This window comes from Phascolarctos cinereus, unplaced genomic scaffold (genome assembly GCF_003287225.1).
Source record: "Phascolarctos cinereus isolate Bilbo 61053 unplaced genomic scaffold, phaCin_HiC Scaffold_3;HRSCAF=262, whole genome shotgun sequence".
In the NCBI taxonomy this organism is placed as follows: domain Eukaryota; kingdom Metazoa; phylum Chordata; class Mammalia; order Diprotodontia; family Phascolarctidae; genus Phascolarctos; species Phascolarctos cinereus.
Genome location: NW_027555736.1, coordinates 78,103,434 through 78,129,351, shown reverse-complemented (window position 1 = coordinate 78,129,351; position 25,918 = coordinate 78,103,434). Strand labels below are relative to the sequence as shown.

At 41.1% G+C, this 25,918-nt stretch overlaps 1 protein-coding gene across 1 annotated transcript in view; it reads left to right on the top strand.

Annotated features, from left to right (window-relative positions):
• Window positions 1-1,863: 1,863 nt before the first annotated feature.
• TBC1D12 (TBC1 domain family member 12) overlaps window positions 1,864-25,918 on the top strand; it is a 125,481-nt gene continuing 101,426 nt past the window's right edge. Inside the window, 2 exon segments of the mRNA XM_020964091.2 lie at window positions 1,864-2,844; window positions 2,847-3,075. Coding sequence (XP_020819750.2) covers window positions 2,016-2,844; window positions 2,847-3,075 — 1,058 coding nt within the window. The 5' untranslated portion in view covers window positions 1,864-2,015.

Here is a 25,918-nt window from a genome sequence, read left to right as displayed (position 1 = left end):
AAGAATCGGAGGCAAACAGGGTTAAATGTCTTACCTAGGGTCACACAGCTAGTACATGTCTGAGGCTGGAATTGAACTCAAGAAGAGGACTCTTCCTGATTCCAGGCTTGGCACTCTATCCATTGTGCCACTGAGCTGCCCCTCACCAGTAACAGGCAATTAATAAATATTCATTGATTGCTATTGATTGAGAAGAGGCATAAAGCTTAACATCAAAGAGATATATGAGAAGTAGCAGGCCAGTCAGATAACAAAGGAAAGGGATAACTGATAAATAACCCACTTTTTCCATTAATATTCATACAATGTCATTAGATCCAGAGCAGGGGTTTTTAACTTTCCATGGTCATCTTTGCCTTCTCCCCGACAATCCACCAACTTCTTGATGACACTTTAAGAAACTCTGCTGCTACATAATTGGTAATTCAGAATTGACATTCTCCAGGTGCAAAGGGTAAATGAAGTTATATTGGAATGTCTAAGTGCTGGCCAGGTACTGAAACATCCCACTTTGTAGTTGATTATTCAATATGTTGTACTGAGAACACTGTGCTTGAAGGATGCCAGGAAGAAACAAAGGGATAAGGGTATAGTCCCAAGGTCAGGGTCTTTGAAGGAGAAACTGAGAACCCCTTTGGTGGTGATAGTATAAATTTACCAGCTTTGGATCAGAAGTACCTCAGACTCACATCATAACAATCTATACTAATAAACTTATGCAAAATAGGAATTATAACACATTTAAAACAAATTCTGGGGCAGTTAGGTGGTGCAGTGGATTGAGGGTTGGAGCTGGAGTCAAAGAAGACTCATCTTCCTGAGTTCAAATCCAGCCTCAGACACCAGCTGTGTGATCCTGGGCAAGTCACTTGACCCTGTTTGCCTCAATTTCCTCATCTGTAAAGTGAGCTGGAGAAGGAAGTGGCAAATCACTCCAGTATCTTTGCCCAGAAAGCCAAAAATGGGCTCATAAAGACACGAATAAGCAACAAATAACACATTTTGGAAATGTTTATCTATTCTTCCAAAGACACAGTTCTATTTTCTTTGTAAATCTTTTGCTCCATCTGGGTTAGTATGATCTTTCACTATCCCATAAACATACTGTCTCTATGCCCTCTTTTCCTGGAATGTCTTCTCCATCCTGCTCATTTATTCAAAACCAAAACCAAACATACTTTGATATTCAGTTTAAATCTCACTTTCTCCATGAAGCCTTCTAGGATTTCCCCTAAAGTATATTTAATCTTCAGTCAGTCAATAAACATTTATGAATTGCCTGTAAGCGTTGGGATACAGCAAAGAAAGGCAAAAGACAACCCCTGCTCTCAATGGCCTTTTTTGTACTTATTAAGGAATCTCAAATTCAGAAAGGACAAATTGATGATGGTAAACCCTTTGAAGGCAAAGGACCACGACTTACGTGCAACCCCTTACCGCCTTTATTATGGTCCAGCACATGTTTACTAAGTATTAGTAACACGTAAACTCCCTGAGGGAAGAAGCTGTTACATTTTAGAAATCCTCAACCTCGCTTAAAAGGAAGGCGCCCAATAACTTTTCCTTGAATCCTTTTGTGAATCTCCGTTCAGCTAGGGGCCCCCACATCTGTCAGAATTTCGTAATCTGCATCGACCAAGTAGCCACCACACTCCAGGTGGCGGATGCGCTTATTGGCTGCCTGAGATTGTCATGGAGTGAGGCTCTCTAGCCCCTGTCTCTATGGTTTGGGGAAATCATCTGGGATTCGTGGGGGGAAGGGGGACGGGAGGTGGGGGTGGCGATGGCGGTGGTTTCTTGACCAGTCCGCTGCTACGCGTGCGCGTAGCCCAGTGTGTGCCCGTGGGCAACTGCTGGCGGACTGGGGGGAGGGGGCGGGGAGCGTTGCGGCGGCGGCCGCCGCGGCCCGGGGCCTGAGAGCCGTTTTTTGGCAGAGCGGAGCGTTGTGCGCGGGGCTGTGCCGGTCGCCTTCGGTCGTCAGTGTCGCGCTCCGCCGCCAGCCGCCGGACCGCCAGATGGTGGGGCCGGAGGATGCTGGCGCCTGTCCGGGAAGGAAGCCCAGACTGTTCCCTCCGCCGGGGCCCGAGCCCGGGGGCCGCGACGGGAGGATGATCGGGGCCACGGGCGGCCCCGGGGGTGGCCGCGGCAGCTGCTGCCTGGAGCCGCAGGAGGAGGGGGAGGAAGAATCGGAGGAGGAGGAAGAATCGGAGGAGGAGGAGGAGGAATCGGAGGAGGAGGAGGGGGCAACGCCGCCGCCTCAGCGGCTGATTCAGCGATACTTGGCGGTGGCGGGCGGGCAGCTGGAGCCGGCGCTGTGCCACTGTAGCCCGCTCGCCGGCAGCCAGGCCGGCCGTCCCCCGCCGCCGCCGGGCTCGGGCTCCCGGCTCTGCGGGGACGAGCCAGACGGAAAGCCCCCTCAGGGCGGCGGCTTGCGGCCCCCGCGCCCGAGGATGACCAACGGCGACTCGGGCTTCCTGCTGGGCCCGGGCTGTCACGACCTCGAGGCCGGCGGGCTGCCCCTGCCCGCCCGGTCCTGCTCGTCGTCGGCCCCGGAGGGAGGCGGCGGGGGGAGCTTTCTCCGCTTCCCCCGGGAGCCGCGCTGCTGCCGCGCCTCCAGCCTCCGCCGCCTGCCCGGGCCCGACAACGGCGGCGAGAGCCCGCCCGACGGGGCGACTCCGCTGGAGGACCCGCTCCGGAGCTGCCGCTTGGGAGCGGTGGAGCCGGGGGAGCCAGGCGGCGGCTCGGGCTCGGAGGACGTCTCCGGAGGTCGGCAGTCGCCGCCGCCGGCCGGGCCCAGGGCCGCGCAGCGCGGCGGGGAGGCGGACGAGAGGACTGCGGGGGGGCCCACGCCGAGCCGGGCTTTCGCTTCACGGACGTGAACTTGAACTCTCGGAACACGTACGAGGTGAGCCGCCGACAGAGCGCCCCGGACTACCTGGCCCGGGAGGGGCTCCTGGGGCCCCCGGCCGCCTCGGAGCTGGGCCCGGCGGGGGCTGCGGCCAAAGCCCGGAGGAGCGGCGGCGGAGGAGGTGGTGGTGGCGGCGGCGGTGGTGGTTTTGCGGACTTCTTCACCAGGTAGTCACTAGGCGGGGGCTGGCCGCCGGGGGCTCTCTGGGGGGCTCATCTGGCGACGGGACAGGCTTGGGGGCTTGGGGCTGGTGGTGGCGAACTGGACGCGCGGGCTTATCCCTGGAAGATTGGCTACTTTTGTGTGCGTAGATGTGCTGGGGGAGCGCTTTCGGGAGAAATGGCCATCTTGCTGTTTCAGCAAGTTTTGTAATGCCAAGTCTACAATTTCGGCTGGAGTTGGGGTGGGAAAGGTAAAGCATCCCTTCCCGACCCCATCCCTCCCCCAAGGTATTACTGATCGGAAAGAGGATTTGGAGTCGGAGGCTTGGATTCAAATAGCACCTGGACATTACTTGTATGACCTTGGGCAAGGAACTTTATTTACCTCAGTGGGCCTCAGTTTCCTCATCTGTAAAAATTGGACTAGATGGCCTCTGAGATCCAGTTCTAAATCTGTGGTATTATACGACGAGATTTGTTTGGGGTATGTGAACTGGAGGTCACTTTGCAGGGACAGTTTTATTTGGGTGGTGGCAGAATACATTCAAACATTTGTGGTTGGAGACCCTCTTAGTTACAGATGCCTTTAGAGAATGACCCACCCTCCTATGATTTTTGCATTGTTGAAGTCAGGAGTGTTTAATTTTGCACCCCCAATTTATCCCTCTATTTTAAGCATGAAGTTCTTTGAGTCCTCTCAGGGTCCCCCCATGAAGCGTCCTAAAATAGAGACCTTAAATTTTTCAGCATTTTGGGGGGCAGTGTCGTTTGTTTAAATGGTGAGCTGTGATATACGAAACATGAGTTATATAGTTAAAAATTGATGATAACCAATGTGCAGTGCTGTAGGTATATAAAGTAGCTGGAGTCATTATTAGTTATTAGATACCTTTTAATTAGGTAAGAGTTCAGTAAATATTGGTACATTTTTAAAAAGGGGAGCAAAATTCCTCTGGCAGATTTTAATATGAATTTTTCCAGCCGTATTTTCTGTTTTTGTAAGACAGCAAGGCACACAAATGGTATTAATTCTTAACTTGTTAAATTCCAGTCTCCCAAAGTAATTGTCCTTGCTGTCCTCCTGATCCCATTACCTAGGTGTGAAAATAACATATTAAAACCCAGTAGTTGTTAATCTTTTTCAAAAGCAAATTTGACCTTGACATCATGGTATGGTGGAAGGAGAAATGGATTTAGAATGGAAACTACCCCGTCAGTTATTACCTGTATGGACCACAGAGCAAGTCACTTGACCTCTGGGCCTCAGTTTCTTCATCGTGAAGAGAAGGGGGTTGGATTCGATACTCTTTAAAAACCCTTTCAACTCAAAATCTATGACTCTCATCATTGATTTGATAAACCAATGTCTGTATGTACACATTTTTCAGGTTGCAAAACTTAGAATGTCTCATTCCCAGTTTTACTTTGTCACTTTTGCTTGTGAGTTTACAAAAGCAAGAGTCAAATAATTTAACCCGGGAGTAACAGTCTGCCGTAAGGGAGCAGGTACCAAGAAGTGATATTTGTGGCTGTAGTTGCAAAAGTATGATGCAAGTTTAAAGGCTGTTTATCGTCATAATTAAGTTCTTTTTTTGTCTTTATTTCCAGTTCAGTTCAGCAAGCTTTATTAAACACCTCTGTGTTTTTTTCTTTCTCTCCATGAATCTGTGTTTTATGGGGGAGGGGTGAGAGAGGATAGATGTACGACAGTGGGCAAGTTATAGCATCTTTTGGAGTCACAGTTTCCTCTTATGTAAAATGATGACACTGGTACTTCTGCACAGGGTAATTTTGAGGAAAACGTTGTATAAACTCTAAAGCCCTATGTAGATGTGCTGTGTGTGGTGGCATCTGTCTTTTCTGTAGGAGGCATCGTGGTATAACGGGTGGGGGGAATTTGCAGCCTTAAGGCCACATGTGGCCCTTTAGTCCTCAAGTGAGGTCCTTTGACTGAATCCGGACTTCACAGGATAGCTGGCCACCTCCTACCTTTGTGACTTTGGAAAAGTGATTTAAATGAGGGGCAGCTAGGTGGCCCAGTGGGTACAGCACCTGCCCTGAAGTCAGGAGGACCTGAGTTCAAATCCGGCCTCAGACCAAACACTTGACACTAGCTGTGTGACCCTGGGCAAGTCACTTAATCCAAATTGCCTTTAAAAAAAAAGTGATTTAAGTGCTCTGAGCTTCAGTTTCTTCTTCTGTGAAATGAGGAAGTTGGACTTTGAAGATTCCTTTTAGCTCTAAGCTTAAGATCATCTGTGACTAGTCATTTAGACATTTTGCAGATGACAAAGCAAGGCTTGGAGAGAAGGAATTTGCCTGGTGTAGTAAGTGGATCCGTGAGTCACAAGACTTGTGTTCAAATTTTGCTTCTGAGTTTACAACCTTCTGTTAATTTTTCATATATTATGTATAGTATGTACTTATATGCTCTTTTTTTCTCCCCTAAACTTTTTGAGTCCAGGGACTTTTCTCTTTCTGTCTGTCCCCAGTGCTTAGAAGAATACCTGAATAAATACTCCTTGATTGAATGATTACTACTTATGTGACCTGGGAGAAGTAATTTCACTTCGTTTTCTTCATTTCTAAAAAGAAAGTACTGAAGTAGTTGCTTTTTGAGGCCCCTTTCTGGTTCTAGTTCTAGGATTCTGTGATTGACCTAAAAGCACATGGATAGTTAATGGCAGAATCCTGACTAGAATCAGCCTTTGCTATCTCCAAGTCTCCTGTTGTTTTCATTGTAAACCCCCCCCAGATCTTTTCTCTTTTCTCTTGTTATCCTTCTCTATCGTATTCTCTTCAAACTGAAATACATTTCTTTGTTTTCATTGAATTAAAACATTTTACTTTTAAAAGGATGAGTTGAATATTTTGTAGAAGGGGCACTGTTTAAAATGACACAACTCCTTACCAAGGGTAAAAATAACATTGGACACATAAGGAAGAGTTCTAGAATATGTATTCTTTTATCCTGAAGTGGAGTTGGATGGGGAGGGAAGAGAGATCCCTACCATATTTCTTAGGTGAGGTGGGTTGTGATTTTTCCATCCTTCAGGCCCCTAAAGTTGAGTGTTCTTGACTTTTAGTTTGCAGTAAGTGGGGTAGTGGAAGGAAGTTGAGCCTGAGCAGCATCTTCCACTTCATGGTGACCAGGAGGTAGACTGGCTTATTTATGAGCTGTGTACCTGAGAAAGCAGCAGCCGAACTTCTCAGCCACCTCTGATTGAGCAGTCAGGAGTTTGAACCCAAACTTACCTTCCTCCCTTTCTAATAGTCAAGTTCCACCCAGGCCAACTTTGTTTAAAAGCTTTGTTTCCTCAAGATTTAAGTGATATATTGCTGTATTTTTTTTTCTCAGAAAACTAAATTAGGTTTGCCTTTTACTGTTGTGGCTCTGAGTTTTAAACTCTCAAAGAATTTGTTTCTCTGGTACATGACAGAATAAAATTATTCATATGAAAATGGCTTTATTTTTGCCACAGTAGTATCATGAACCCCCTTTTTATTCCTATTTTACTAGGTTATTTTACACCTCTACTACTTCTTAGGATTACACTGTCACAATTGTTTTTGTTTTCAGACTCATAGGTTTGTTTGCCTCCCTTTAGTTAATTTAGATACAGAATACCTATATAATAATTGAACAAAAATAAGTATAAGCCTCAAACTTTATTGAAGTTTGCTGTCATGAATAAATTATGAATAATCTTTTCCGAGTCTGAAAAGATACAAAATTGTAGATTTCTAGAGCTGGTGATTCCATTTATTATGTTTCTCCCTATCATAGCAACTGATGACAAGGATGTTAAATAAAGCTCTTTCTACCGCTGTTACATTGGAGACGTGAAGAATCCTAATTTACTCCCTATAGTGATTTCTCTGACCCATACTCGAAGATTCAAATATCTCCCATTCTTCTTGACAAAAATGTTGATGAGTACAACAGGCACTATTGATACTTGAGTCTTCTGCAAAGCTTAACAAATTTTGAAATAACTTTTGCTTTTACATTACCTTTGCTTCCAAGTATAACCTCCCCCCTTAAAAAAAAGAATGGGGAAAAGGACTTCTGGAGTCTGACAGGAGGTTCATTTTTTCATTTTTTCTTTTGGGCCTTTATAATTAAACAGCTTTCAGTTTTGATTTTTGTTGTTATTTATATTTCCATTGTCACAGTCATTGCATATATTGTTTTTCTGGTTCTGTGTGCTTTGCATAAGTTCATAGAAGACTTCCCATACTTCTCGGTATTTTTCATATTCATTTTTTTTTTCATTACATGAAAGTTGTTTAACCACAATTTATTTAATAGTTATTCAATCAGTGGGCATCTATTTTGTTTCCAGTTCATTGCCTTAAAGTGTTTTTTTTTTAAAAAAAAACCTGTAAGATTTGATTTTTTTCTAAATTGTATTTTTCAAATTTCTCTAGCTATAGTTTACCTGACCAAATTGCCCTAGTCCTCCCATCAGACAGACTTTCATAATTTGTACTAGCATGTCTCTTTGGACTCTTTTTTTCTTCTTGTTATGTTAAAGAAAAATTTAAAACTACATTCTCTTTCCTACCTCCTTTTCTGCACTGACAACCCAATGATGAATATAAATGAACTGTTATTTGGCCTTTTATGTTTATAAGTTATTCAAAGAGTTTGCAAAAACAAGCCAACCATTTATTTTTTAAAGTAGTTCTGTCATAAAACTTGACATGGTGAAAACACTTAATAGGGAGATAACTGGAATATTTAGGTATAAAAATTAGATATTTTACTGTGAGGTCAACTTGGGAATCCGCTCTGTTAATGAGATTCCTTTAGATATAGTTGTGTTCAAGCTAGGACTTATACAAAACGTAAAAAATGATTACTGTATACATACTGTGAGCAAGACAATGTGCTTAGGATACAGAGGCAAAAAGAGGAAACCATACTAAACTAGTTTTGATTGGTAAATATTAGATTGGTTGATATTTACATAGTGCTTTCAGGTTTGCTAAGCCCTTTAATATTGTCTCCTGCCCTCTTGACTGGAGATATCAAACATTCAGCCTACAATCACTCCCTATTGCCTGAACCATATTAAAATGTAATTTGGAAATATTTAAAAAATAAATAAAAGTACAGTAAAACATAGATAATGTTAGTTAACATATTATTTTCTAAGTCAATATGTAGCCCGAAGGGACCGTTATGTATGGCTTAGTGGCTTCTGTTTCTATTTGAGTTTGACACCATAGCTCTTGACAACTCTGTGAGTGAAGCACAACCAAATAGGAAAGGGAGAAGAATGCTACAATCATAGGAGTTTGGTGCTTGGTTCAAATCCTAGATCTAGATTACTACCTAGAGCATCATTGGCAACTTTAAGTGAGAGTAGTTTCAGTTGAATGATGAGGTCAAAAGTCAGATTGTAAAGAGTTAAGAAGACTGTGAAAGGAATGAAGTATACGTGCTTGTTGTAGATAGTCTTCTCAAGGAGTTAGCCCCAAGAAAGGCGAGATAGAGGATGAAAGCTGATGGTAATAGGTAAATAAAAGGAGAGTTCTTTGAGGATGGGGGAGACATGGATGTATTTGTAGACAGCAGGGAAGCAAGCAACCAGTAGACAAAGATTGAAGATTAGTGAGAGTGGGGATGAGAGTGAGGGACAATCTATTGGAGAAGATAGGATGGAGTGGGATCATTTGTGAATATAGAGGATTTTGCCTTCGCCAGTAGAAGTGGAGGAAGGAACAAGTATCTATCCATCTATCTAATACTCTGATCTGTGCTGTTACCCTGTCCTTTTTAGGGCTGCTCACCCTCCTTTGATGTGTATCTGCCACCCAGCTCCCACCTGTGGCTCCAGGTAGCTGTAGCATGTACATCAGCTACACCACTTGTCTTGACTTTTGTCTTGCCACCAGATTTTGATGACTCTGGAAGACAGAGTGAGGCTGCCGACTTTACAAAGCTGTCTCACTTAAATCCAGCTCACAAGATATCACCCATTATTTTATCCATCGTAAAGTACCTCAGTGTCTTGATGTCATTGATCTTCTTCGAAAACGAAGGATCGACAACAGTTACCCTGTCAGAAAAGGAAATGAAGTGAGTCATGACTTCTTGGTGAGTTCATGTTGGCTTTTCATGATCACTGCTTCCCTTTCTAAGTGCTCAGAAACCACTCACTTAATCGTGTGTTTTAGGAGCTTTCCATGAATAAGTCAAGCTCAAAGTCTGTAGTTTGTAGACTCTTTGTCTTCTTCCTTCCTTATTTCTTGAAAATTGGGACATTTGCTCATCTTTAGTTCTACAGCATCTGTTACATTCTCCAGAATATTTTTAAAGGTCTCCATCAGCAGCTCAACAATTCCAGTACTATTTTCATTACTTTAGATTATAGCTCTCCTTACAGTGACTTGAACTCATTTAGAGTAGTTGATGCTGTCTGGTCATCCCTTTATTTAACTTGGGTTTCTACTCCTTTCTAATAATTGTTGTTCTGTCCTTTCCAATCCATAGACCGTCTCCTTGGGAGAGAAACCAGGAGTAAAACAAAAGTTGAATCTTTTTTTTTCTCCAAAGGTTGAATCTTATTACCATCCTCCATCTACCCCAAGCAGTAATCTTATTCCTTCTTTGATCCTTCTCTTGACTCAAATACAGCCTTAAAAATATTTTGTTGGAACAAGTATTTATTAAGCACCTAAGTGCACTGAGCACTTTTTATATATTTCATTTGAGACCCCCATAAGGAAAGTGAGACAGAGTAAGGTCACGTAGCTAGTATGTGTCTGAAGCTGAATTTGAACTCTGGTCTTGCTGATTGGAGGCCCAGCCTCTATCCGTTGTGCTGCCACCTGCCTCTGCATATGAGATGGGGTGAAGGAGGAGCTAATAGGGGAAGGAAGCTGTCTGAGTGATGTGAGTTGAGGAGAAGGGGAAAAAGAGAAAGCTCTCTGCCTCAGTTTTTAGAGTGAAATATGAGGCAGGATTCTAAGTTGAACAGGTAGGGATTAGAGGGGACCATGGGAAGTTTGAAGAGGTATAAAAAAGATTTGGAATAGCGTTGGTGAATAGGATAGAGAATTGATTAGGGAGGTTCAGGCTTACTAGTGGTCTTAGAAATCTGAATGTAACCATTCCCATTGGAAAGCCTTCAGTGATTGAAAGACCTCACCTCGAATTCCCTGGTTTTCTTTAGTGTGGAAGATAAAAGATTTGACGTTGAGGGACTTAACCTAGGATCTGTGAACTTGCTTGTATCTGATAAGTGAATTTCAATATAATTGATTTCCTTTGTATTACTGTGCATTTATTTTGTGCATTGAAAAACATTCTAAGAAGGGTCTTTAATGTTGCCTGGACTGTCAGTGGCTTCACACAAGGTATAAAAGCTCCTGATTTGGTGGGATCTTGGAGGTGAATTAAGAAGAATGTAGTGATTTTGATTAATTCCAATTTCTGTGGTAAAAGAATTGACTCACTCAAGTGGAGCTGGTTTTGTTTAAGGTGCTACAGAAAACAAGCTGTCCCTTCTACTCTAATGCCTTCAGATGCAATTCAGCAGCCCTACTGTATGCAAAGCTTATTCATTCTTTCTTTTTGATAGAATTGTCCAGATAGTTGTGCAGTGGTATAGGGTCTTTAGAAAGACATCATAGAGTTTGAGAGGTGAAAAGGACTTTGGAGATTACCTAGGCCAACCCCTTCATTTTTTTTTTTCCGCTAGGCAGTGGGGTTAAGTGACTTGTCCAGGGTCCCACAGTTAGTAAGTGTTATGTGTCTGAGGCCGGATTTGAAGTCAGGGTCTCCTGAATCCAGGGCCAGTGCTCTATCCACTGAGTCACCTAGCTGCCCTTCAACCCCTTCATTTTATGGTTGAGAAGGTGGAAGCTTGTGACATACAGACTTAGCATGCTGCCAACAAGGACATCTTTTAGTTTGCTCAATTTAGATTTTATTTAAGGTACAACATTAGGAAATCAGTATGCACTTTCAAAATTAAAGTCAGATTTGCAATTTTATGTGTGATTTTTATATTTGAATCAACTTTGACCTAAATTAACCAACATTAAGTGTCTAAGAGCTCAGTGTTGGGTAGTAGAAAGATCACTGAAAGAGGAGCTAGCTGGTCTGGCTATCAAGAAACCTGGTTTAGCGTCTGGAACTGGCCTCTCATAAGGTGTGTGACTTTGGTACTTTGGCCAGTCTGTTAACCATTTAGCCTCAGGGACCTCATTTGTAAAATGAGGATAACAAAACTTGCACTAGTCTATCTTCTGTAGTTTTGAGGCATGCACTTCTTTTAAGTGCTGTGTAAACATGAACTACTACTATTATTATCATTAATCAGAAACTGGAGCACATTCAGAGATCATAGGCTTTGTTTCAATAAAAAAAAAATAAATAAAAAAGGGGCAGCTAGGTGGCACAGTGGATAGAGCACCTGGCCCTGAAGTCAGGAGGACCTGAGTTCAAATCCGGCCTCAGACCCAACACTTGACACTTACTAGCTGTGTGACCTTGGGCAAGTCACTTAACCCCAATTGCCTAAAAGCCTAAATAAATAAATAAATAAATAGAATAAAAATAAAAATAGGCTTTGCTTCCATGGAGTTCACTGTCTAGTAGAGATATGTCTTATACATTTAAATAATGCAGAACAAAGTATATGTGATTTTTGGTTAGGTAGTTGTTTCAGTGATTTGAATAATAATCCTTCTGCTTACTAATAGAGAGTTTAATGTAGCTAAAACATATGGTGGCCAGTCTTTTAGTGATAAGTTTCTTGGTGCCTTAGCTGGGCTGGTCCACGGACTGTTTGTTAGTACTTGAAGCTTTTCCAGGTTGGCATAAGACCTGTCAGAGCTTGCATTCTGACATAGCTGACTATGATGAGGCATCAGAATAGGTCTTTAATAGGGGGTGTGTGTGTGTGTGTGTGTGTGTGTGTGTGTTTGTATATTTATTTATAAACTTTTGACTTAAATGTTGGAGAGATAAAGAAAGGCTTCATGGAAAGAGGACATTGAAATGGACTTTAAAAAATTGGAAGACTCTGGCAAGTGGGTGGGAAACATAGGCACCAGCATTAGCAAAGTAGTGTCTCTTATTTATATATGTGTGATCTACTTTTACTGGAGTGGAGTCTTCAGAATGGAAAAGTCGAATAGAAGGCTAGAAAGGAAGGTTGGTACCAGATTGTGAAGGGTATTGATTGCCAGGCTAAGGAGGCTTGAGTTTTATTAAATAGATAATGAAGAGCTATTGGGTTTTGAGCAGATGAATGATATGACCAGATCTATGCATAAGAAAGATTACTCTGGCATCCTTGGGAAGAATAGTTGAGGGTGGGGTTCTAGAGTTCAGGGGGCTTATTATCACTCAGTCTGGTGATGGATCATTGCAAAATTGTTCCCACTAGTAGTAACATGCAAAGCACATACCCTACTGATTACAGGTTGGTAATTTCTCCTTTCTGAATCTTTTTTTAAAAGAACTTTTGGAGAAGCTTTAGTGTCTAAAGACTCGATTCCTGCCATTTCAGCTATGTAGGGGCTTTAGGTTGGCGTCAAAGCCTATGTCTTTCAGTTTATTGTTTCTCAGTGTTAATCTGCCTACTGCTGCAGACTCCTCCTTTGTCTAGTAGTGCCTGAAGGAGTAACACTGCTCATTTAACCACAGTTCTGTGGCTGGACTTCTGCATTCCCACTGTGCCCTTTCCTATATCCCCTTCTTCCAGAGGCCAGTGCAGAATGGCTGGTAATGGGTTTGAAGAAACCACCAACTGTTTCTTTCTCAGGCCCCCAAATCAAGAAAAGGTCACCCTAGCAACTGTGCTGCTAGACACTTTCTATTCCTTTGCTCCGAGTTGTGTGAGGCAGTTTGCAGAAAATGCTAAAGTTTGCACTTTTAACTAAGATCTTCAACTCCTAGTAATTTTAAAGCTTGTTGTTATGCTGACACGACTTTTCTTTAAAGGTGCCGTGTAGTTTTCCTCTTGAATATTTTACGCATTTGGAGAGTAATATTAAAAAAAAAAATCTAATTATCTAGTTGTTTCCTCACAGTTGCCTTAGCTAGCCTAATATTCATCTTAGCTCATGGAACATTCCTGTAAAATGGGAAGTTGAGGAGCATTTTATAGATGAGTTGATGTTGAAAGATTCTCTGTGACTTGCTTAAGGTCACACAGCCAGTGGTAGCAAGAGCTGGAGTGACTCCAAATCTCGAGTTGATTGTACTACATCATGAGAGCCTCCTGAGGTCCTAGGGTTAGGGCTGAAAGGGGTCTTAGAGAACATCTAGTCCAGTTCTTTGATTTTGGAGATGAGCAGCCTGATGCTCAGGGAGGCCATGACGTGCCCACGGTCACTCAGGCTTAAATAGCAAAGCGGGGATTTGAACATGGACCATCTGACTCTCAGTACGGTGCTATTTTCAATGTGCCATGCCAGCTGTTACATACTGTCTCTTACTTAAGGCCTTTTAAGAAACCATGTTGTTGGTGGGTACGATTTTCTTCACTACTCTTAAGTGGATTTTGATCCATGTGGGTTGATCCAACTGGATGTCCCCTCCAGTGATGCAGGGTGCAATGCATCGGTACCAGCCTATCACATACCACTCTTGTCCATGCCCTTTCATGCCCTTTTCTCATGTATGCTTCCTAGATGACATCCTTTCTTCCCATTTTTTTTTCTTTTTTTTTGGTTCTGCCATATCATGTTCACGCTGTTCCTCACCTTGAACTATTGCATCTCCAATCTCTTGTGTCTTTGCACAGGCCTCCTGCTCTGCCTAGAGTATGCTCCCTCATCACCTCTGCCTTGTGGACTCTGTGGTTTCCTTCTGTGGAAGGCCTTTCCTGATCCTCCTCCATCTGTTAGCATCGTTCCCCCCCATTTCCTTGTATTTATGTCATATATTTTGTTTATACTTGTAGATGTATATGTTATCTAAACTGACAGAATATAAACTCCTTGAGGGCAGGTGTCTTTACATTTTTTTTTGTCTTTGTTTTTGTCGTTGCCTGTCATAGTACCTGGCACATAGTCAATGGTACAGGAAATTCCTAGATAAGGAAGCTTTGTCTGACAATTGAGGCCAGCACCTTTTCTGCTTAGTTTTAGAGAGTTGGCTAGAGGACAAAGAGAGGCTTGGATCACAAAGACAGATGTTTCAGGAGAGGGATTTGAACCTAAGTCTTACTGACTGTGAGGGAGACCAGCTTTCTGTCCATTGTCATACTGCTTCTCTGAGCACAAAGTAAGTGCTTAATAAATATTTAATTGATCTTGGGCCAGATGAAGAAATGAAAGAAAAAGCATATGTTAAGTCAGGCCCGCGCAACATATAGTCCGTGTGCCACTTGTGGCCCTCCAAAGGATTCCAGGCAGCCCGCAGAAAATGTAGAGGATATAAAGTGCTTCCTCTGTGCAGAGTATTGTGTTAAGTGCTTGGGGATGCACATACAAAAGCAGATCTTTGCTTTTGGGTCCTCACATTATAATTAGGGGAGAAAACAAGTAAAAGGCTTCAGCTGCAAGTCAGGTGGGTCCAGTGGCAAAGCAGAGGCACCTTCCTTAATGTCATTTTCATTAATAAGACCTTAGTCTTTCTGAAGTTGAGCCATTTGACAATGTCAAGTACTTTGGTGGACAGAACTTTCATTTTTAGGTCTTCAGTAGCTATGGCTGCCAGACTGTGGCAGGGTTTAGGCTGGAAGTAGGGCTTGTGGTCTGGGGGTGCTACTATTCCCTGGGTTCTTGAGCTTGCCTGTGCACTGGCAGTTTGTCAGTGGTGGGGATGGTGTGCCCAGGGGCTGAGTTGAAAGCAGGGCTGTGGGGGAGTGGCAGAGAGCTGCATGGGTGAGATTTTGACCAGAACATCTGAGAGGAGTTGATGGTTGAAGTGGTTGTGTAATGCAGAACATTATTTTACCACTTAGGCAGTATGGCCCTTTAAGCCATGGAAAGCAAAAGTTGGTGCTTAATCTTGCCCCAGACCTCTTACCTCCTAAAAATCTAAACAATAGTGAAATGTACTCTTGCATAGCTCAGCATAGCTCAGCATAGCCCATACCTCCAACGCAAATGGTTAAGAAAGCTTGCAATATAATCACTTTAGATAATTATGTTTACACCAGAGACCAGGACACCTGGTCTGGTTTGTGTGATCTCTGACCGATAATGGTGGGGTGTTCGGGTGCTTGTGCTTGTACTTGTGCCCCAATTTCTCCCTAGTCTCAGAAACACTGTCTCTGACAACCACTCCCCAGCCTAAGGACACTGTGCCTAGCAGTTATTCATGCATGGGCCTCAGCATGACCCTTATCTCTGTCCCTGATACAGCTACACAGAGCTGGGCTGCTCAGGCCCCAGCCCTCAGATCATGTCTCTGGAAGCCTCCCAATTCCTTAGTAAGTTCCTGTGTTGTGAGAAAGCTTTCCCTTGTTGCAGAGCATTCTTTCATCAAGACAGAGGGAGAGAGGGGTGTCCTTGGCCAGCCCAAGGACTCTTCCTCCTGCCAGACTCCAAAGATCCATCCCCCTCCCCGTTCGGTATACTTCCTGTACTTTCCCATCCATAGCCCCCAAAGACACCTGCACCTTTGGATTACCTCATCAGTGTTCCTGGCATTTCTTTCCCATATAAACCCTAGCTTGACCCCTGATTGGGGCTGCTTGATTTGGATGTGCATACCCCTTGCAGTCGCGCACTAATAAATCCACATTTTAAATTATGTCTGGGTCTCGCTTGCTGATTTCTTGGTACACCAGTTGGACCTGTCTGTCACATAGTGGCTCCGATCTCTTCTCAGATCTCTTCTCAGGGTGCCGTACTGCTTTAGCTGATCTGTTGGTGTCAGTTGGTTGTCTCTGGACTCTTCTTTTCGAGGGTTGCTCCCCTCTATCATGGTTGTCAAGGACAGAAGCAGGGCTGCTGACCAAATTCCTCAACAACCACACTTCCTTTTGTTGTCCAGCACACAAGTGCCCACTGACTCAGAGACCTCTCTCCTGTGGCTCTTCTCCACCTTTTTCTCTGGTGAGACTGGCTCCGCAGGGGCCCATAAGAACACCTCAGGCAATGCTAGTCTCTTCCTCTGCCTAGATGAAATGCAAAATTGTGCCTTGATGTTATTAAGCACTTATACCCCAGATATGTTCTCCTTTTAGTATTCTTTTCTCCAGGCTAAACACTTTTAATTATTTAAACAGTTTTTGTGGTTTATAGATGCCACACTATCCTTCTGTCTTCTGGATGCCATATAGTTTAAATGTCCTTTTAAAATGAGATGTGTAGACTAGACAACAGTCTTACAGATGTGGTCTAACTAGTCTACGATGAAAATAGAACTATTACTTCATGTGATCTGGACAATAATGATAACAACAACATAGATTTAATATGGTTCTCAGCATTTCCAAATTGGAGCTCATCATTCTAAATCCACCCTTCCTTCAAAGTTACCTATTTCTTTTGAGGGAATCACTAGGACATACTAGTCTCCTCTGGGCTTGTAACCCAAGAGTCACACGTTGATTATTCTCTTTCCTAAATCCCTTTGCCATCATATAAAAAAAATTGCTGAATCCTGTTGATTTTTACCTCTGTAACATCGTTTCTATCTTTGCTCTTCTCTTTACTTACATGGACCACCATCTTAATTTAGGTCCTCATTCTCTCTCATCAGATGATTGTAATAACCTGCCTGCACCCAGTTTTATCCCTTTCCAAACAGTCTTCCATACGTCTGCTAAAATAATCTGTCTTCTTGAGATGCAGGCTTGATCTTGTTCCTTCTTAAAAATGAAAACAAAAATAACACTTTAGTGGCTATCTGTTGCCCTTGGGGTAACAGACAGATGTTTTTAACCTGCCATATAAAGCCCTTCACTGACTGGATACTACTAACTTTTATAAACTTGATTTCACTTTACTCCCCTCCCCTTAATCTACACCTCAGTCAAACTGGCTTACTAGCTATTCCCTGCACCAGACTCTACATTTTATATATATATCTATATCTGTATATCTATATCTCTCTCTCTATATGTCTTTTGTGCCCTACACCTGAAGAGTGGCCATCATCCTTATTTCTATTTTTGAGGATTTTATTTTTTCTTTAAGCCTTCACTCTGGTGCCAGCTCCTCCAGGAGGCTTTTCTTTTCTTTTCTTTACATATATAATTTATTTATTTTTTGTTTTCAATATTCACTTCCATAAGATTTTGAGTTTTAAATTTTCTCCCCCTCCTCACCTCCCCCCTTCCCAAGATGGCTTGCAATCTAATATAGGCTTTACTTATACATTTGTATTAAGATATTTTTCACAGTCATAATGTAAAGAAGAATTACAACTAATGGGAGGAACTGCAAGAAAGAAGAAACAAAACAAAACAACAAAAGAAAAGGAGAGCAAATAATATGTGTTCATCTGCATTCAGACTCCATAGTTCTTTCTCTGGATGTGGATAGCATTTTCCATTATGAGTCTTTTGGAGCTGTCTTAGATCCTTGCATTGCTCGGAAGTGCTAAGTCTATCAAAGTCAGTCATTGCGTAATGTGAGTGTTACTGTGTACAGTGGTCTCCTGGTTCTGCTTATTTCACTCAGCATCAGTTCATATAAGTATTTCCAAGTTTTTCTGAAGTCAGCCTGTTCATCATTTCTTGTAGCACAATAGTATTCCATTACATTCATATGCTACAGCTTGTTAGCCATTCCCCAATTGATGGGCATCCCCTCAATTTCTAATTCTTTGCCACCATAAAGCTGCTATAAAAATTTTTGTAAATGTGAGTCCTTTTCCTGTTTTTATGATTTCTTTGGGATATAGACCTAGAAGTGGATTGCTGGGTACAAGGGTATGCATAACTTTATAGCCCTTTGAGCTTAGTTGCAAATTGCTCTCCAGAATGGTTGGATTACTTCACAACTCCACTGACAATGCATTAGTGTTCCAATTTTCCTGCATCTTCTCTAACATTTATTATTGTCCTGTTTTGTCATGTTGGCCAATCTGATAGGTGTGAGGTGGTACCTCAGAGTTGTTTTGATTTGTATTGCTCTAATCAATAGTGATTTAGAGCATTTTTTTCATATGACTATGCATAGCTTTAATTTCTTCATCTGAAAACTGCCTGTTCATGTCTTTGACCATTTATCAATTGGGGAATGACTTGTATTCTTACACATTTTACTCAGTTCTCCATGTATTTTAGAAATGAGGCCATTATCAGAGACACTGGTTATAAAAATTCTTTCCCATTTTTCTGCTTCCCTCCTAATCTTGGATGCATTGGCTTTGTTTGTGCAAAACCTTTTTAATTTAATGTAATCAAAGTCATCCACTTTGCATTTCATAATTTTGTCTATCTCTTGTTTTCTCATAAGTTCTTCCCTTCTACATTGATTTGATAAGTAAATTATTCTTGCTCTCCTAGTTTGCTTATAGTATCAGTCTTTATATCCAAATCATGTACCAGTTTTGACTTTATCTTGGTATAGGGTGTAAGATGTTGGTCTATGCATAGTTTCTGCCATACTATTTTCCAGTTTTCCCCAGCAGTTTTTGTTAAATAGTGAATAATTATTCCAGAAGCTGGAGTCTTTGGATTTATCAAATTGTAGATTAGTATAGTCATTGACTGTTGCACTGACTTGCATACCTAACCTATTCTACTGATCCACCACTCTGTTTCTTAGCCAGTACCAAGTAGCTTTGATGATTGCTGCTTTATAATACAATTTAAGATCTGGTACAGCTAGGCTACCTTCCCTTGCATTTCTTTTCATTAATTCCCTTGATATTCTGGACCCTTTGTTCTTCCAGATGAGTTTTGTTATTGTTTTTTCTAGCTCTGTGAAGTAATTTTCTGGTAGTTTGATTGGTATGGCACTGAATAAGTAAATTAGCTTAGGTAGAATTGCCATTTTTATTATATTAGCTTGGCCTGCCCATGAGCAATTGGTGTTTTTTCCAGTTATTTAGATCTGACTTTATTTGTGTGAAAAGTGGTTTGTAATTGTGTTCATATTGTTCCCGGTTTTGTTTTGGCAGGTAGACTCCTAAATATTTTATAATGTCTACAGTAACTTTAAATGGAATTTGTCTTTTTGTTTCTTGCTGTTGGGCTTTATTAGTAATATATAGAAATGCTGATGATTTATGTGGGTTTTTTTATATCCTGCAACTTTGCTAAATTTGTTTATTATTTCAAGTAATTTTTTTCTTGATTCTCTAGGATTCTCTAAGTGTACAATTATATCATCTGCAAAGAGTGATAGCTTTGTTTCTTCTTTGCCTATTCTAATTCCTTCAATATCCTTTTCTTCTCTTATTGCTAAAGCCAACATTTCTAGTACAGTATTGAATAACAGTGTTGATAATGGACATCCTTATTTTACTCCCTGATCGTGCTGGAAATGCTTCTAGCTTATCCCCGTTACATATAATGCTTACTGATGGTTTTAGATAGATGCTACCTGTCATTTTAAGGAGGATTCCATTTATTCCTATGCTCTCTAGTGTTTTTAATGGGAATGAGTGTTGTATTTTGTCAAATGCTTTCCTGCATCTATTGAGATAATCATATGATTTCTGTAAGTTTTGTTGTTGATATGGTCAGTTATGCCCATGGTTTTCCTAATATTGAACCAACCCTGCATTCCTGGGTATAAATCCTACCTGATCATAGTATATTTTCCTTGAGATAAGTTGCTGTAATCTGTTTGCTAATATTTTATTTAAAATTTTTACATCTATATTCATTAGGGAAATTGGTCTATAATTTCCTTTCTCTGTTTTGGCTCTTGTAGGTATCAGCACCATATTTGTATCATAAAAAGAATTTGGTAGGACTCCTTCTTCACCTATTTTCCCAAATAGTTTATATAGTATTAGAATTAGTTTTTTTTTCCCTAGGCAATGGGGTTAAGTGATTTCCCCGGGTCACACAGCTAGTAAGTATTATGTGTGACTGAGGCTGGATTTGTACTCAGGTCCTCCTGACTCCAGGGCTTTTGCTCTATCCGCTGAGCCACTTTGCTGCCCCAGTGTTAGTTATTCTTTAAATGTTTGATAGAATTCACTTGTAAATCCATTTGGCCCTGGAGATTTTTTTCTTATGGCGTTCATTGATGGCTTGTTAAATTTCTTTTTTTCTGAAATGGGATTATTTAAAATTTTTATTTCTTCTTCCATTAATTGAAGCAATTTGTATTTTTGTAAATATTCATCCATTTTACTAAGATTATCAAATTCATTGGCATACAGTTGGGCAAAATAGGTCCTAATTATTGCTTTGATTTCCTCTTCATTAGTGGTGAATTCACTCTCTTCATTTTTGATGCCGGTAATTTGGTTTTCTTTTTTTTTTAAATCAAATTAACCAAAGGTTTATCTATTATTGTTTTTTTTTCATAAAACCAGTTTTTATTTATTAGTCAGTAGTTTTCTTAATTTCAGTTTTATTAATCTCTCATTTGGTTTTCAGAATTTCTAATTTGGTATTTAATTGGGGATTTTCAGTTTGTTCTTTTTCTCCCTTTTATAGTTGTATGCCCAATTCATTCATCTCCTGTTTCTCTATTTTATTCATGTAAGCATTTAGAGATATAAAACTTACACTAAGAACCACTTTCACTGCATCCCATAAGTTTTGGTATGTTGTCTCATTATTGTCATTCTCTTGGATGAAGTTAGTGGTTGTTTCTATGATTTTTTATTTGACCCACTCATTCTTTAGGATTAGATTATTTAGTTTCCAATTAATTTTTAGTTTATTTTTCCATGGCCCTTTATTACATGTAATTTTTTTGCGTTATGATCTGAAAAGGGGATGCATTTAATATTTCTGCCTTTCTGCATTGGATTGTGAGATTTTTATCCCCTAGTACATTGTCAGTTTTTGTGCCAATTTTTGTGTCGATTTAGGTGCCATGTACCACCAACAAAAAGGTATATTCCTTTCTATCCACATTTAATTTTCTCCAGAGGTCTGTCATATCTAACTTTTATAAAATTCTATTCATCTCCTTAACTTCTTTCTTATTTTGTGGTTAGATTTATCTAATTCTGAGAAGGGGAGGTTGACATCCCCCACTAATATAGTTTTGTTATCTATTTCTTCCTGTAACTCCCTTAACTTCTCCTCTAAGAATTTGGATACTATACCACTTGGTGCATATTTGTTTAGTAATGATATTACTTCATTGTCTATGGTACCTTTTAGCGGGATGTAGTTACCTTTCTTGTCTCTTAATTAGATGTATTTTTGCTTTTTCTTTGAGATCAGTATTGCTACCCCTGCTTTTTTTACTTTAGCTGAAGCATAATATATTCTGCTCTAGCCTTTGACCTTTTCTCTGTGTGTATCTCTCTGCTTCAGCTGTGTTTATTATACACAACATATTGTAGAATTAAGTTTTTTAATCCACTCTGCTATCCTCTTCCGTTTTATTAGAGAGTTCATCCCATTCACATTCATACTTATGATTACTCTCTGTGTCTTTCTCTCCATTCTCTTTCCCCACGTGGTTATATTCTTCTCTCTCCTTTTTCCCTTTCTGTCATCACTAGAGTTTTGCTTTTGACCACTGCCTCCCTAAGTCTTCCTTCCCTTCTATCAGCCCCCTCCTTTTTCTCCCCTTTTACCTTTACTCCTTCTCTACCTTTTAGTCACCTCTTCCCTTTTCTTTTTCCCTTTCCCCTCCTACTTCCTATTGGGTAAGTTAGATTTCTATACCTAACTAATTATGTTATTCCCTCTTTGAACCAAATCTGATGAGAGTAAGATTCAAACAATGCTCATCTCCCTCCTTTCCCTCTACTGTAATAGGTTTTTGTGCCTTTTCATGTGATGTAATTTACCTGTTTCTGCCTTCTCCTTTCGTCTTCTCCTAGTCCAATCCCTTTCTGCCACTTAATTAGATTTTTTTATCACATCAAAGTCAACTTACACCCACACCCTCTGTCTATATATATACACCCCTTTTAAATGTCGTAATAACAATACAGTTCTCAAGAGTTACAAGGGTCATCTTCCCTTGTAGAGATGTAAAACGTTTGCCCTTATTAATATGTTTCTGTTTTTTTCTGTCCTGTTCTGTTTAGTCTTGTAGTTGAAGATCAGATTTTCTGTTGAGCTCTGATTTTTTCATCAGGAAGGTTTGGAAGTCTTTTATTTCATTGAATATCCATCTCCTCCACTGAAAGATTATGCTCAATTTTGCTGGGTAGTTGATCCTTGGTTGTGATGCAAGCTTCTTTACCTTTTGGAATATCATATTCCAAACCCTCCAATCTTTTAATGTAGAAGCTGCAAAGTTCTGAATAATCTTGGCAGTGGTTCCATGATATTTAAATTGTTTCTTTCTGGCTGCTTGCAGTGTTTTCTCTTTGACCTGGTAATTTTGGAATTTGGCTACAAGATTCCTTGGTGTTTTCAATTTGGGATCTCTTTTCAGGAGGTGATTGGTGAATTCTTTTGACGACTATTTTACCCTCTGGTTCTAGGACCTCAGGGCAGTTTTCCTTGATGATTTCCTGAAAGATGCTGTTCAGGCTCTTTTTTTCATCATGGTTTTCATGTAGATCAGTAATTTTTAAATTGTCTCTCCTGGATCTATTTTCCAGGTCAGTTATTTTACCAATGAAGTATTTTATGTCTTCTATTTTTTCATTTGTTTGTTTCTTTTTGACTGATTCTTGATCTCTCATAGAGTCATTAGCTTCCATTTGCCCAGTTCTAATTTTTAATGACTTGTTTTCTTCTATTAGATTTAGTACCTCCTTTTCCATTTGGCCCGTTTTACTTTTTAAGGAGTTCTCTTCAGTGAGTTTTTGTGCCTCCTTTTCCATTTGGCCAATTCTACTTTTTAAGGAGTTATTTTCTTCAGTGTACTTTTTTCTTCCCATTTGGCCAATTGTATTTTTTCAAGTACACAGTGTTAATTACAGCTAATTTTTGTCCTTCCTTTTCCAAGTTATTGACTCTCTTTCACATACCTCTTATTTCTTTTCCCAATTTTTCTTCTACCTCTCTTATTTGACTTTTAAAATCCTTCTTGAGCTCTTCCAAGAAGGCTTTTTGGGCTTGAGATCAGTTCATATTCCCCTTTTTGGTTTCGGATGTAGGTATGTTGATAATATCTTCTTCTGAATTTGTGAATCTTCCCCATCCCCATAATAAGAATCTGTGGTCATTGTCTGTTTCTGCTTCTTGCTGTTGGTGTTTGCCTATTTCCTGACTTTTAAAAAAAAGTTGAGCTCTCTCGCTGGAGTGTAAGGGGCACTGACCCAAGCTTCATGCTGGAGCCCAGGACCTGTTCACTGGCTTTGTGTGTGGGGGCCTCAGGTGCTGGCATTTGGAGGCTGTAGGGTTCCGGTAGCTTACCTGATGCTGGTCTGGGGTCAGCAACACTGGAGCTCTCAGGGTGGAGGTGGGGACTCTGGCCCCTGGGGGACTCTAGCTCATCTAGGCCTTGCACTCTAATGTTTGGCTGCTGGAGGATGTCTGTCAGCCTGGAACTTTGCCTCTTGGGGTTGTGCTTCCCAGAGTTGTGCTGAGGCACTTGGGAGATTTGGCTGCTGGAAAATGCCATCACACGTGGTGGTTTTCAGAGGTGGTGTCTACCTGTTACCCTGCCTGAGGCACTCAGGGTTCCTGGTGTTGGTGCTTGCTGGGAAGCTTCCCATCCTGTACTGCTCCCCCTCCCCCAGAGAGAGAGGGGCCTTTCCCACTAATCTCCCAAGCTTCCTTATCTACAAGACTGCTGCACCCCATTTTTCTGCTAACTCAGCTGTTTCAGGGTTTTTCCTGGGGCGATATTTTCTAGGCTTTCAGAGGTCAATAAGGGAGGGTAAGAGCAACTTACTTCTTATTCTGCCATCTTGGCTCCCAGAAGTGGAAGTCCAGGAGGCTTTTCTTTGTATCTCCCGTCAGTCAGTATTTTGTCTTGCCCCATCTTTTTGTAGAATGCTTTGTCTGGATTTCTCTTCTGACCCATTATACACAGCCTTGTATTAACCTGGGGATGTTGTATTCCTCCTCCAGCTCCCCCAGAAGAACATGGCCTTCTGAAGGGAGCTGTCATTTTTTAATCTTTGTGTCCCTAGTGCTAGACTCTTACACATAGAAAATACTTCGTGTTTATGAAATTGAATTGCTCTAACAGAGCTCTTCAGTTTTTCTGATATGAGGAAACTGATGTGCATAGAAGACATTATTTCTGTTAATGCTGCTTAAATTACTAACTTTTTGGTAGTAGTATTGCTCTGTTGTTTCATTAAACTCGTGGCAAATTGAAGCTTCTAGATTTTTTTTCATATGTGTTGTCAAGTAAGGTGTGTCTTTCATCTTGTATGTGTATAAATCCACTTTTGAATATACATTTAAGTTTTGAGATTTTCCGTGGTGAATTTTATCTTGTTAGTTTGGGTCTAGCATTCTAGCTCAAAGAGAAGGCATTTGTATTTTGTCTTCTCTGATGCTTCCTATCCCTTTGAAAAGTCTTTTAAGTCATTTACTGGAAAAAGAAAATGGCAGTTTGGGTGTCTAGTGCATAGGAGGACTGGACTTGGAGTTACTGAGATCTGAGTTTGAATTGAACCTCAGGCACTTGTTAGGTATGTGACCCTGGGCAAGTCACTTAACCTCTCTGTTACTCAGTTTCCTTATATGTAAAATGGGGATAATAATAACATCTACCTGCCAGGATTGTTATGAGGATCAAGTGAAAAATGATATATAAAGGGCTTTGCAAGACTTAATGAAATAGAGAAAGTTATGAGAGGTTCAAGGTGGGGAGAGTAATTGCCCTTTGAAGGGCGTCAGAGAAGGGTTTAGGGGCATTTGAATTGGCCTTTAAAGAACCTGTTGGAATTTAACAGGTTCAGAAGGTAAGGAGTGAGAGAGAGAGAGAGAGACTGTTGTAGACATAAGGCATAAGTAAAGCCATAGGGGTGAGGAGAATTCCAGGTAGGCTGGAATTTAGATAATGTGAAAGGGATTAGTACCATTCCACAGAAATGTCTCTCCCCAAATTTACTTAGAATCTCTTAGTTGCCAGATCCAATGGTCTTTTCTCTATATTCCCTGTCTTTTTTGAAGCGTTTTACACTGTTGATCACGTTTTCCTCTTCCTGGATATTCTCTTCTTTCTAGGTTTTTGGGACACTATTCTCTCCTCGTTCTCATCCTACCTAACTGACCTCTTATTCTCTTCTCTGACTCCTTTGCTGGATCTTCTTCAAGATCTCTTCTTTTATCTATAAAATATCCCTCAGGGTGTTCTGTCCTAAGTCTTCTTCTCTTCTCCCTCTATATTACCTTCACTTGGTGATTTCATCAGTTTCCATGGATTTAGTTACCATCTCTATGCTGATAAGTCTCAGATCTACCTATTCTGCCCCAGCCTCTCATCTCCAACTGCCTTTCAGACATCCTAAACTGGATGTTCAGTAGGCATCTTAAACTCATTCTGTCTAAAACTGAACTTATTATCTTTCTTCCCTATACCTTTCCTCCTGCCTTCCTTATTACTGTAGAGGGTAACACCATCCTCCCACTTTCTGGCTCCCAACCTAAGAGTCATCCTGGATTCCTCATTCTCCCCACCCCCATCCAATCTTGCCAAGGCCTGTCAGTTTCATCTTTGCAGCATCTCACCAATACTACCTCTTCTCTCCTCTGACTGCCACCACTCTAATGCAGACTCTTATCACTTCATGTCTGGACTATATTGTAATAGCCTGCTGGTGAGTCTGCCTGTTCCAGTCCATCTTTCATTCAGCCTCTAAAATTATTTTCCTAATCATATCAACCCCTAAGCCTGCGCGCGTCTCTCCCCCCCCATC